This window comes from Dendrobates tinctorius, unplaced genomic scaffold, assembly GCF_039654945.1.
Source record: "Dendrobates tinctorius isolate UK_male_01 unplaced genomic scaffold, ASM3965494v1 ptg000011l, whole genome shotgun sequence".
Lineage (NCBI taxonomy): Eukaryota > Metazoa > Chordata > Amphibia > Anura > Dendrobatidae > Dendrobates > Dendrobates tinctorius.
Window position 1 is genome coordinate 105,398,894 of NW_027361679.1, and position 13,536 is coordinate 105,412,429.

Consider the following 13,536-nt stretch of genomic DNA (forward strand, 5'->3'; position numbering starts at 1 on the left):
GTGCCGATCAGTACAGAACCTGATCCTTACCTGGGTTCACCCATTTATATTCACCACACCTCTAGATAAGTTCCTTGAGGGGTTTAGTTTCCAAAATGGGTTTTCACTGTTTAGGCATATCAATAGCTCTTGAGGTGCAACCTGGCCTCCGCTAATGATTCCAGACAATTTTGCATTCCAAAAGTTAAATGACGCTCCTTCTGTTCCAAGCCCTGCATGCACCCAAAAAGTATTTTCCCTCCACATATGGGGTATCGACGTACAAATTGTACAGTGCATTTTCTCCTGTTACCTGTGTGAAAATGCAAAATTTGGTACTAAAACATTTTGTGGGGAAAAATATGATTTTTTTTTATTTTCTCAGCTCAATATTATAATATTCTGTGAAGCACCTGGGGGTTCAAGGTGCTCACCACACATCTATATAAATTCCTTATGGGTTATAGTTTCAAAAATGCAGTGACTTGTGGGGGGATTTCCATTGTTTGGGCACATCAGGGGCTTTGCTAACACGACATGGCATCCACTATCCATTCCAGACAATTTTGATCTTGAAAATTCAAATGTTGCTCCGTCCCTTCCAAGTCCTGCTGTGTGCCCAAACAGTGGTTTTCCAGCACATATGGGGTATTTGTATACACAGGAGAAATTGCACAACAAATTGTATGGCGCATTTTTTCCTGTTACATTTGTGAAAATGCAAAATTTGGGGCTAAAATAACATTTTTATGGAAAAAAAAGACAAATTTTCATTTTTTTCCGTCCACATTGATTTAGCTCCTTTGAAGCACCTGAACATTTAATAAACTTCTTGGATGTGATTTTGATCACCTTGAGGAGTTCAGTTTTTAGAATTGTGTCACTTCAGTGTATTTTCTGTCACATAGGGCCCTCAAGGTGTTAGGTGCCAGGATTCTCCCGCTGCGTGGAATAGATCCCAAGCATTATCAGGTCCCAGGGTCTCCCATTCTGGAATGGCCACTGGGATGGCTGCTCAGCACAGATGTCAGTCCCAGTGTCTCGTTCAGGCTACTGGTATATGTTTGGTTACTGCTGGCTCTTTAGCCAAGTCTGTGGTAAACAGTGATATACAGGTGCAGCCTTGTGCTTTGGATCACCTTTCTGAGCATGTCCATGATGTGGCATCTCCGGATTGGCTCGCGGGTGATGTCATGGCCAGCTGGGCATGAGTGTTTGGGCTGGAGCCTAGGGTTTAAAAGGCACCAAGCAGCACATGCTGATGCACTAGTATCATTTATGTCTGGTGTGTATGGGTGTATACGCTACCACTTTATCTGCCTGTTTTGTGTGTCTGTCTATGTGCGGCTAGGTTCAGGTTCTCTAGTATCAGGAATGGGGGACTATCTGATTGACTTAGCATCTGTTTCATTCATTTGTGCTGTTAACACAGTTCAGTTACAGAACAAATTCAACCTTAGTTCACTACCCCTCTGTCAAGATAACAGAGCTATGTACTCTGCGTTCTGTTCATACTGTGTGGAGTTAACACAGTCTGTTTTAGTTGAGCGCTTGCTGTTTTTGTTCCGTCATTGTTCACTAGCAGCAGATTACATCTCTGCATGGTGGACCCCAGGTTGCAATTGCAATTTATTATTTTATTTAGTGCAATCCGCCAGCCCTAATGCAAAGTCACTTAAAATGTGATGTGGTCCCTAAATAACTTCCTATCAAAAAAAAGTTTTGAAAATTGTGCTGCTTTTAAGTAGATATGTGGTAAATGAAATTTATTAACTATTTTGTATGACATAACTCTGGTTTAAGGGCATAAAAATTTAAATTTGAAAATTGTTAAATTTGAAAATTGTTAAATTTTCCAACTTTTCATAAACACAAGTCAAATCAGAAAATTTTCACCATTGTCATGCTATACAATGTGTCATGAAAAAACTATCTCAAAATCAATGGGATAAGTTTAAGCGTTCCAGAATAATATCCTTCTAAACTGACACTGTTCAAAATTGAAAAATTTGGCTTGATCATGAAGGTGAAAACTGGCTTGGCAGGTGAAGGGGTTAAGGCCTTTTCAAAAAGCAAAGCTTTCACTTTATGATTGTTTTTTCTTTTAGACAATTTTGTTAAATGTATACCCATGTCTATTTAGAGTGACAGCCCTTAAAGAAGTATTTTCTGAATTGAGAGTTATTCTCAGACCATACCTTATTTATGAATGGGCATCTCAATTTTTTGAGAGCAGTTATTGAAAGATACCTGTTTTTCTCAAAATTGACCAATAGTTGTGGCTAGAGTTGAGCGACTTTTGGTTTTTTAGGGTCGCGTTTCTTTTCGTGAAACCCGACTTTTCCAAAAGTCGGGTCGAGCAAGATCGTCCGATTATAGGGAAAAGTCGGGGTCGTCCCGAAACACGAAACCCAATGTAAGTCAATGGGGAATAAAAGTCGGCAGTGAGAGTAGGACGGGAAACACACCAACAGTGCACATTTGAATGCCAAAAGCATCAATTCTTCTTACTTAAGCTTGTCAACCTTAATTAACTTCATAATACAAGTTACACACTGAAAAATGGGGGTTATTTGGCTACAGACTGTGTGGGGGGAGGGCTGGCTCCAGGTTTTCATGTGCCCTGGGCGAAAGAGCGCCCCTTTAACACATACCACAACTCATCATGCTCCGATACGGCAGAGAAAAAGCGGTATAGTACAATGAAAAATACCTCACTTTTTACATCTCATGACGAGGCCCATCTATTTCTCCATACAGAATCATTGGTCCCATATAATGTTTGAAACAGTATATGATGAGCTCCACATAATGCTACAGTATATGTTGGTCCCCATGGATGAAGCTCTACTGTCTTATGGGCCCAAATAATGCTCCAAACATAATGGGCCCCATTTCTAATGCTCTAGTGTATAATGGGCCCTGTAAATGCTGCTCCAGTGTCTGATGTCCACCTTTGGAATGTTCCAGTGTATGGTGGGCCCCATCTATCATTCTCAGACGGTGTTAGGCCCAGTATGGATTGCACGTGATTGCACAAAGGTTAGAAAGGGTACCGTATCCCCAGATAACATGTATGGATAGCGTACACATTCAAAATATATGTCTCAGGAGGCAGGCTCAGACGGTGTTAGGCCCAGTATGGATTGCACGTGATTGCACAAAGGTTAGAAAGGGTACCGTATCCCCGGATAACATGTATGGATAGCGTACACATTCAAAATATATGTCTCAGGAGGCAGGCTCAGACGGTGTTAGGCCCAGTATGGATTGCACGTGATTGCACAAAGGTTAGAAAGGGTACCGTATCCCCAGATAACATGTATGGATAGCGTACACATTCAAAATATATGTCTCAGGAGGCAGGCTCAGACGGTGTTAGGCCCAGTATGGATTGCACGTGATTGCACAAAGGTTAGAAAGGGTACCGTATCCCCGGATAACATGTATGGATAGCATACACATTCAAAATATATGTCTCAGGAGGCAGGCTCAGACGGTGTTAGGCCCAGTATGGATTGCACGTGATTGCACAAAGGTTAGAAAGGGTACCGTATCCCCGGATAACATGTATGGATAGCGTACACATTCAAAATATATGTCTCAGGAGGCAGGCTCAGACGGTGTTAGGCCCAGTATGGATTGCACGTGATTGCACAAAGGTTAGAAAGGGTACCGTATCCCCAGATAACATGTATGGATAGCGTACACATTCAAAATATATGTCTCAGGAGGCAGGCTCAGATGGTGTTAGGCCCAGTATGGATTGCACGTGATTGCCCAAAGGTTAGAAAGGGTACCGTATCCCCGGATAACATGTATGGATAGCGTACACATTCAAAATATATGTCTCAGGAGGCAGGCTCAGACGGTGTTAGGCCCAGTATGGATTGCACGTGATTGCACAAAGGTTAGAAAGGGTACCGTATCCCCAGATAACATGTATGGATAGCGTACACATTCAAAATATATGTCTCAGGAGGCAGGCTCAGACGGTGTTAGGCCCAGTGAGAGGTAAAGATTGCAAATGCTGGGGCCCTGCCCAAGCAAGGGGGGACCACTCGTGGGCGTTGGTACTGGCACTGGGCCCCTCATAGTACAGCGGTGTGTCTGACGGCGGGTGTGCACCACCACCGTCAGAGACACTTGATTGCACTATGAGGGACCCTGTGCCAGTGCCAGCGCCCAAGAGTCAGCCTACCCACCTGTCCAGGGCAACGGCACTCGCACGGTGTCGTGCGCTAGGTGGTGACCCCGGCCATGGTGGGGAGGCAGCACAGTTAGGGAGTTTTAGAAAGTGGCATATGTTGATGTTGGACATTCAGCTGATGCAAAAGGCGAAATAGGTGAAGTACCAGGAAGAGGTGGACCAAAGCAAGCCATTTTTCTGTCACCCTATGTGTCATCAGGGGAAGGTGGGACAAAATCCTTGGAAACCCATGCGTGCTTCATTTTAATGAAAGTTAGATCATCCACATTTTGGGTTGACAGACGGGTCCTTTTTTCTGTCAGGATTGATCCAGCTGCACTGAAGACTCTTTCCGATAGCACACTTGCAGCTGGGCAAGCGAGCTCCTGTAAGGCATATTGGGCCAATTCAGGCCAGGTGTCCAGTTTAGCGGCCCAATAGTCAAAGGGGAATGACCTGTGTGGGAGAACATCGATATGGGAGGAAAAGTAGTTTGTAACCATAGTTGACAACTGCTGTCTCCTGTCACTTTCCATCGATGCAGTATTACCAATTGTGTGAGCGGTATTTGAAAAATCAGTCCACAACATTGTCATGAAACCCCTGTCTCCAACGCCACTTCTGCTGTGTGCACCACGAACACCTCTGCCAAGCTGCCCCCGGCCCGTACGGCTCGTGTGAGAACCATCACCGCTGCTGTGTGCTGGGAATGCCTCAAGCAACCGATTTACCAGAGTTGCTTGTTTATTAGCCAATGTTAGGTCAAGGTTCTCCTGTGGCATGATGTTTTGTAATTTGCCTTTATAGCGTGGATCCAGGATGCTGGCCAACCAGTAGTCGTCATCGTTCATCATTTTGGCAATGCGGGGGTCCCTTTTTAGTATCCGCAAGGCATAATCTGACATGTGGGCCAATGTTCCCGGTGTCAATGATGCACTGCAAGTGCTGGGTGGAGGAGCACTTTCTGGCAAATCCACATCCCTCCAGTCATGCACAAACCCTGTACCAGACCTTGCCACGCCAACATTTTCACTTGCCCCACGAGATGCATCCTCCTCCCCTAAGTAATCATCCCCATCATCATCCTCCTCCTCTTCTTCCTCCACCTCGTCCAGGAGAGGTCCCTGAGCAGACAATGGCTGAATGTCATCAAGGATTCCCTCCTCCTCTTCCTCCTCATCAACATTGGCTGCAGACGCCTGCTCCTTAAGGTGCGTCAAAGTTTGCATGAGCAGACGCATAAGTGGGATGCTCATGCTTAGGATGGCGTCGTCTGCGCTTACCAGCCATGTGCATTCCTCAAAACACTGAAGGACTTTACAGAGGTCTTTCAGCTTCGACCACTGCACACCTGTCAACTCCATGTCTGCTCTCAAAGTGCCTGGCCGTGTATTCTCCCACAAATGCATTATGGCCTGCCTCTGCTCGCACAGCCGCTCCACCATGTGCAGGGTGGAGTTCCACCTTGTTGCAATGTCGATAATGAGGCGGTGGTTGGGAAGGTGGAGCAATCGCTGCAGCTTCTGCATACGAACGGAGTGTACAGGCGACCGGCGGATGTGCGCGCACAGTCTTCGCACCTTCTGGAGCAGGGCTGTTAACTCCGGATAATTTTTGAGGAAGCACTGCACCACCAGGTTCAAGGTGTGAGCCAAGCAAGGTATGTGGCTGAGTTTTGAAAGGGCTATGGCTGCCACAAAATTACGGCCGTTATCACTAACTACCTTGCCTGCCTCAAGATGTACACTGCCCAGCCATGACTCAGTTTGTCGCTTCAAGTACTCGGCCAGCACCTCGGCGGTGTGTCTGTCGCCCAAACACATCATCTGCAACACAGCCTGCTGACGCTTTCCACTAGCTGCTCGATAGGGGGACACATCGTGTGCAACAGTGGCAGCTGCAGATGGAGTGCTCGTACGACTGCGCTCTGTGGACGAGCTTTCGTTTCTGGAGGAGGAGGAGGAGGAGGAGGAGGGTGGAACGCCTACAGCCAACTGTTTCCTATACCGTGGGCTAGGCAGCACTGTCCCACCACCGCTGTCCCCTGTGGACCCTGCATCCACCACATTAACCCAGTGCGCAGTGATGGACACGTAACGGCCCTGGCCATGCCGACTGGACCATGCATCAGTTGTGAGGTGCACCTTTCCGCTCACTGACTGCTTGAGTGCATGGACAATGCGGTCTTTCACATGATGGTGGAGGGCTGGGATGGCTTTGCGAGAGAAGAAGTGGCGACTGGGTAGGTCATAACGTGGTACTGCATAGGCCATGAGTTCGCGGAAAGCTGTGCTTTCCACCAACCGAAAGGGCATCATCTCAAACGAGATTAGTTTGGCAATGTGGGCGTTCAAACCCAGTGTACGCGGATGAGAGACTGAGTACTTTCTTGACCTACTCATAGTGTCTGGGAGGGTGAGCTGGACTTGAGAGCTGCATATGGTGGAAGCAGCGGTGGACAGGGCGGACTGAGAGAGGGTTGATGATGGTGATGGAGTTGGTGTTCTTTCTGATGGCCTAGAATCAGTCTTTCGTTGATATAACAGTGGGATTCCCTGACTGCTGTGGTCTTGCAACGACACCTCAACATTTGCTGCTGTGCTAACCGGTGGGCTTACAGTGGGGGAAACAATGTAGCGTTGCTGACTACCTTCGTTGTGATCAGTTGCACATGTGGCACTTGAGGTTTGGTGTTGTGTCCACGCTTGCAAGTGCATGCTGGTTAAATGTCTAAGCATGCAACTGGTATTCAAATTTTTCAGATTTTTCCCTCGGCTAAAGGTCTTTGCGCACTTCTTACAGATAACCTTGGCCTGATCATGAGGATTTTGGTCAAAAAAGTGCCACACTGCACTCTTCCTACTTTGGCAGACATTTTGCGGCCTAGCACGCTGTGATCTTTTGACCCTCTGGACAAGCTGTCCAGCAACTCTTTTGATGTTTGGAACCTGTCTTTGGAGTGCTCCGGGCCTGCCAGATAACAGCTGTTGCGATGTCGATGTCTGCTGTGGATGCTCCTCATCTGAGCTATTGGCACCTGAGTCTCATCAGGGTCAGAATCTGGCTCTGTACACTGCGAGGACAATGTAGTGCTCTGAGTGAATGTACCAGCAGAATCATCCATCAGCGGCTGTGCATCAGTGCACTCCATGTCAGATTCATCTTGGCCTGGGTAATTCACCATTTCACTTGATAATCCAGGCATGGTATGTGAAAACAGCTCCATGGAGTAATCAGTAGTATGGCCTGCGTCATCCTTCAATCTTGGTTGGGGTGAAGGACACAAGGAAAGGTGTGGTTCATGAACATGAGCCTCCAATGACGACTCAGTGCTTTTACTTTTTACAACTGAAGAAGAGGAGGCGATAGAGCTGGAGGCTGAGTCAGCAATGTAAGACAAAACTTTTTCCTGATGCTCTGGATTTAAAAGCGGTTTGCCAACTCCTAGAAAACTAAGGGTTCGAGGCCTTATGTAGCCAGACGATGACGCAGGGTCAGCACCTCCTGCATTCGGTCCTATTTTGCTCTTGCCACTACCATCAGATCCACCACCAACACCATCATTACCAGCTGCCAACCACCGCCCAATTCCACGGCCTCTTCCACCAGCCTTCCTCATTTTTGGTAGAAATGTAGACAAAATCCAACAAACTATATAGTAATGTAAAACAAGGTACAAGGTGTCTATAGGACAGGGGAGATTTTGAATTTCTGCAGACACTTGTGGACACTGGACACTTTTGGATTGTGTGAGGCCCACTGATATCTGAGCGCTATGTGACAGGCTCGATGGCACAGCTGTGACCAAAGTGACTAGAGGATAAGGGAGATTTTGAATCTCTGCACACATTTTTGGACACTGGATGGACACTTTTGGATTGTGTGAGGCCCACTGATATCTGAGCGCTATGTGACAGGCTCGATGGCACAGCTGTGACCAAAGTGACTAGAGGATAAGGGAGATTTTGAATCTCTGCACACACTTTTGGACACTGGATGGACACTTTTGGATTGTGTGAGGCCCACTGATATCTGAGCGCTATGTGACAGGCTCGATGGCACAGCTGTGACCAAAGTGACTAGAGGATAAGGAAGATTTTGAATCTCTGCACACACTTTTGGACACTGGATGGACACTTTTGGATTGTGTGAGGCCCACTGATATCTGAGCACTATGTGACAGGCTCGATGGCACAGCTGTGACCAAAGTGACTAGAGGATAAGGGAGATTTTGAATCTCTGCACACACTTTTGGACACTGGACACTTTTGGATTGTGTGAGGCCCACTGATATCTGAGCGCTATGTGACAGGCTCGATGGCACAGCTGTGACCAAAGTGACTAGAGGATAAGGGAGATTTTGAATCTCTGCACACACTTTTGGACACTGGATGGACACTTTTGGATTGTGTGAGGCCCACTGATATCTGAGCGCTATGTGACAGTCTCGATGGCACAGCTGTGACCAAAGTGACTAGAGGATAAGGGAGATTTTGAATCTCTGCACACACTTTTGGACACTGGATGGACACTTTTGGATTGTGTGAGGCCCACTGATATCTGAGCGCTATGTGACAGGCTCGATGGCACAGCTGTGACCAAAGTGACTAGAGGATAAGGGAGATTTTGAATCTCTGCACACACTTTTGGACACTGGATGGACACTTTTGGATTGTGTGAGGCCCACTGATATCTGAGCGCTATGTGACAGGCTCGATGGCACAGCTGTGACCAAAGTGACTAGAGGATAAGGGAGATTTTGAATCTCTGCACACACTTTTGGACACTGGACACTTTTGGATTGTGTGAGGCCCAATGAATATCTGAGCGCTATGTGACAGGCTCGATGGCACAGCTGTGACAAAAGTGACTAGAGGATAAGGGAGATTGGATTGCTTTTAAAAAAGCAGTTTGCGGAGCAGTGGGTAAACAGCAATGCAGGAATGTCAGGAAGCCTTAGAAGGCAGCCCAACAACCAACACCACTGATACACCACTATATAGCCTCCCCTTGCACTGCACACACAGTGACTGGTGTGTTGTGCAGGCCAAATTGCTAGCAGCAGAAGCAGTTTTTTTGTCTTCTCAGCAGGACAAAAAAAAAAAATTGGGATTGCTTTTAAAAAAGCAGTTTGCGGAGCAGTGGGTAAACAGCAATGCAGGAATGTCAGGAAGCCTTAGAAGGCAGCCCAACAACCAACACCACTGATACACCACTATATAGCCTCCCCTTGCATTGCACACACAGTGACTGGTGTGTTGTGCAGGCCAAATCGCTAGCAGCAGAAGCAGATTTTTTGTCTTCTTCCCTGCCTAACGCTCTCCCTACAGAATCAGCAGCAACCTCTCCCTATACTAAGATCGGCAGAAGTAAGATGGCGGTCGGCGTGCACGCCCTTTTATACCCCCTGTGACGTCCACCAAAGCAAGCCAATTACTTGCATGCCCTTCTGAAAGATGGTGGTGACCCGTGCCTATGTCATCACGTTGCCCACAGTGTCTGTGGATCCTGATTGGCTGAAAAAGAGCGCAAAACAAACTTTTGAAATGCGACTTTGGCGCGTAAGTCGCCGACCTCGTGGCCGACCTCATCCTAGGACCGGGTTTCGTTTCATGAAACCCGACTTTGCTAAAAGTCGGCGACTTTTGAATTTTTTCGACTCGTTTCGCTCAACTCTAGTTGTGGCCATTTTGCTGAATTTGAAATAGAGAAAGATCTATTAAGTTTTTGTTGCAAGGCTTTGAATAGTTACGTCCCTATACTGACAAAAGGTGGATCTCCTGGAAACAAAGTTTACTGGATATATGTTGTCAGAATATTGTTTTTTACTTGTTACAAAACAAAACAATGTGTCCAAAATAGTTTGTGTATAAAGTTTTCGCTAAATTGGCTTATATATGTAGTGTTCTTTTCTATATTATATAGACTCGATGGTGGGCGATTCTTCTCATTATATTAACACTTGGAGCCATGATGGCTGGGACGATATTTATATTTGGCCGGACTCTGGACTCCAGTAAAGGTAACAATGAGAAATCTTAAAAGGATTGTGCCATAGATGCAAGGTTTCACCTATATTCAAGATAGCTAATACCCTGCTCATCATTAGGACTCGCCCTAAATCTGAGAACAAGGCTCTCACAGAATATTTCTTCAGACTTATATATGACATAAAGGCTTTCATAGAATGACTCCACCTGGTGTTCAGAGTGTGTAGATTTGCATACTCCATTAATCTCCTTACAGTCAGTTCTCTGCATAGCAATCCTATGTTCAGGTGGTCAGCCCTACTTTTCAGTTTCTCCCAGTTGTATGACAATATAGCATTAGGATTATATTTTCAGCTACCAGAAGGGAAAGAAGACATATACTGTCCAGAGCCCTGCCTGACCAGAAAATAACATCAGATTAGTAAAGTTTAACAATTTAATCCAAACTAATAATAGTGGACATTAAATATTTCAACTCCTCACCATTTTCATTTTTTTTTGTCAGTGACTAATAAAGGTTTTTATTTACATACCTATCATATCAGTGGCACCATTACTTGACTTTCACTAGTTAGTTTTAGAATGAAAGCAAGAAACTCACATACCTTTTCATATGATTAAGCTTGGTTTACATGCATCTAAGAATCCCTTATAATATTTATTAAAAAAAAAGCTTTTTTTTAAACTTATAAAATGGTAAATCTGTTTTTTTTTTCTCGTAGAAAAAACAACAAAGCCAACTACTAGAGCTAATGCTAGAAGATCCAGTACTGACTATCGAGGACGTATTTGTGACCAGAAAGAAGAATTATATATGGCTTCCATTTATGAGCAATCAGAGACAAGAATCTAAAAATCTCTAATGTCAAAGTAAAAGTTAAAGAAAGTCAGCTGAGCCATTTGGTATACAGTATTTCTGTCTTTTAAATAAGATGCAATAAGACCATTTCTCCATAATAATTTTATTCGGTAATTGATGTAAAAAGCCGCTCAAAAGATGCCATGAGCCGAACGACAAACTAACAGACTGACAGTCTTTGTATATATACTAAGATGGGATATCGTATTAGACTGAAAAAAAAATGTACGTGTTATAAAGCTGAAAACTACTGTATATATGTAGGGAAGGTGACCTGACGGACGGACGGACTAGTCAGAGTGAAGAAAGATAGGTTTGCACAGTGTAGGTAGGAGTCAGTGATTACAGTGGGGAAACAACTAGGAAAGTGTAGTGGACGTGCAGTACCTTGGGATGACCATTAGATGGCAGGGAGGAGTGTGAGCAAAGGACTTTACAGCAGCTTAGGGCTTTAGAAACCGTTGGTCATGGGGGGCGTGGTGACAGTTAGTGACAGTTTCAAGGAACCGGGGAAGTTATAAATACTGAGGGAGGGTTCCAGAAGGTTCCAGTCCCCAGGGGGAGCTCAAGTGACAGGAGGACTACGACAGTCTGTGCACTCTGAGGAGAATCCAGACCAGGGGGACTGAGGAGAGAGGACGTCAGGGGGGTGGTCCTGACAGGAAAGGACCGCAGTTGAGACGAGGTACTGGGTGTAAGACACCGTATGTGACACGACGACTGAGCAGTAGAAGCGCTGTTGGTTAATGGGCCTAAGGCGGCCACAGTGACGGAACTGTCAGGAGCGTCGACAGTAAAGGAGGGGACGGTGTGTGCAGACACGTCTCCAGTGTACGGTGTGAGAAGCGGCTCTGGAAACGGAGGGCCGCGAGGTGTGCCGTCAGTCGGACGGCAAGTGAAGAAATAAACTTGGACCTGTTGCACCCAGAATCTGCCTCCATCGTGTCTCTGTTGTCATCTCTGCGCGGTATAAAAGTAGGACCACCCCCCCAGCTCGGCACCCCACCACCGACTCTACATTTGGCATAGTCGGCAGGATCGCCGCCGCTAATACCCCATCTTCTGCGGCAGACCTGCCTCAAAGAATGGAAAAGGACTTGGACTACTCTGTTTGGATTACAATTACCTGTGGATTACAAATGACCTACCTGTGGAATACAAATGGGAAGCGCTGTGGCGGATCTGTGTGGCGAGCAGAGGATCCGGGGCGGTACCAGGTACTGTGCAGTATGGCGGTGTTGCTTCAGCGCAGAGGAGAGGTCCGGGTGTTTGCAGTCGTGTTGAATGGACTGGGACCCCCTCCAACGTACCCCAAAAGGAAGCAGTATGTGCCTGGAAATCGACGCTTCCATATATTGGACCCTGACAGGATGGTGGAGAGGCCTGCCGACACCTCACCTCACAGAGGGAGTGGCACAGAAGAAAAACTTGGCTGCGGCTGTCTGATGCCATTCGAGTGCTGCCCAACGGACGGTATGAGACTCTGCAGGTGTCGGGGCATCGGCCGCCTAGAGTGGCAGTGGCGGCAGGGGATGGAGCTGTGCCAGAAGTCGCCCTTAGAGCCACGGGAGAGCAGCGGGATGCTGAGCTGGGGAGCGGAGCCTGAGCGGAGTCAGCGAAAACGGCCGCCACCAATACCAGCAGAGGACTTCTCAGCGGAGCCCCCGAGTTTAGGGGGAAAACCCGCGGGACAGTGGAGCGAGGGACGGAGGCTGCGGGTGAAGCCACGTATTGATGTGATGGAGGCCGCAGCGCCGGGGAAGGTGAGAGTACCCCCGGCACCACCAGTGCCTCCGCCAGTGTCCCTCATCATTCCGCCGCAGCACGCTGCCCCCTGCGCCCTGGAAGGCCTGGGTACATCGGGCCCAGTGGTGTATGCAGAGTTGTGCGAGGCCCCTGCTCAAGTCCCTGGGGTACCCCGCCTGGAGCCGCCAGTGCGGAAGTCATCCAAAGAAGACGCTGCTGCGTTCCCCCTGCTGATAGCAGCTGCATCGTTGGAACCGACCGTTACTCCGGCTCCAATGGAAGTAGTGGATGCGGCCTGTCCTGAGGCCGCGGTTATGCCGCTGCTGAAGTCGACTGCGGCCGACTTAGTGGGCCTTGTGATTCCAGCCTCCAAGGACCCGGTTGTCCCAATTTGCTACCCGGCCCCAGCGGCTGCTGGGCCACAGATATCATCGACCGCCTCTGCCCCGCGCCCCTTCTCGGCAAGGTCCCGCCCACCGGACTCTGGGACTGGCGCGGTACCCTCCGTTTGGGTTGCGGAGGTGGTAAAACAAAAGAAGGTTCGAGAGCAGGAGGTATGGAGCCTGCTTCATTCAAAAGGGGAGGCTGGCATGGCGGTGGAAAGATCCCGGGGGCGGCTGGTGTACACCAATGTGGCCCGGGGGTATGGCTTCATATGTGATCAGACTGGTCAGAAGGTATACGTGAACGTAGCCTCCATACGCCACGGCCGTGCCCTGGAAATAGGGGACTTTGTCTCTTATTATAAAGAATACTGCCCCCGCGGGTATTAT

At 47.4% G+C, this 13,536-nt stretch overlaps 1 protein-coding gene across 1 annotated transcript in view; it reads left to right on the top strand.

The window, feature by feature from the left end:
• Positions 1–11,048, top strand: part of LOC141049408 (disintegrin and metalloproteinase domain-containing protein 10-like) — a 245,653-nt gene extending 234,605 nt beyond the window's left edge. The window contains exons 15-16 of the mRNA XM_073545856.1: positions 10,094–10,190; positions 10,881–11,048. Of these exons, the coding sequence (XP_073401957.1) occupies positions 10,094–10,190; positions 10,881–11,011 (228 nt within the window). The 3' untranslated portion in view covers positions 11,012–11,048. The remainder of the gene's footprint in view (positions 1–10,093; positions 10,191–10,880) is intronic.
• The last annotated feature ends 2,488 nt before the right edge of the window (positions 11,049–13,536 follow it).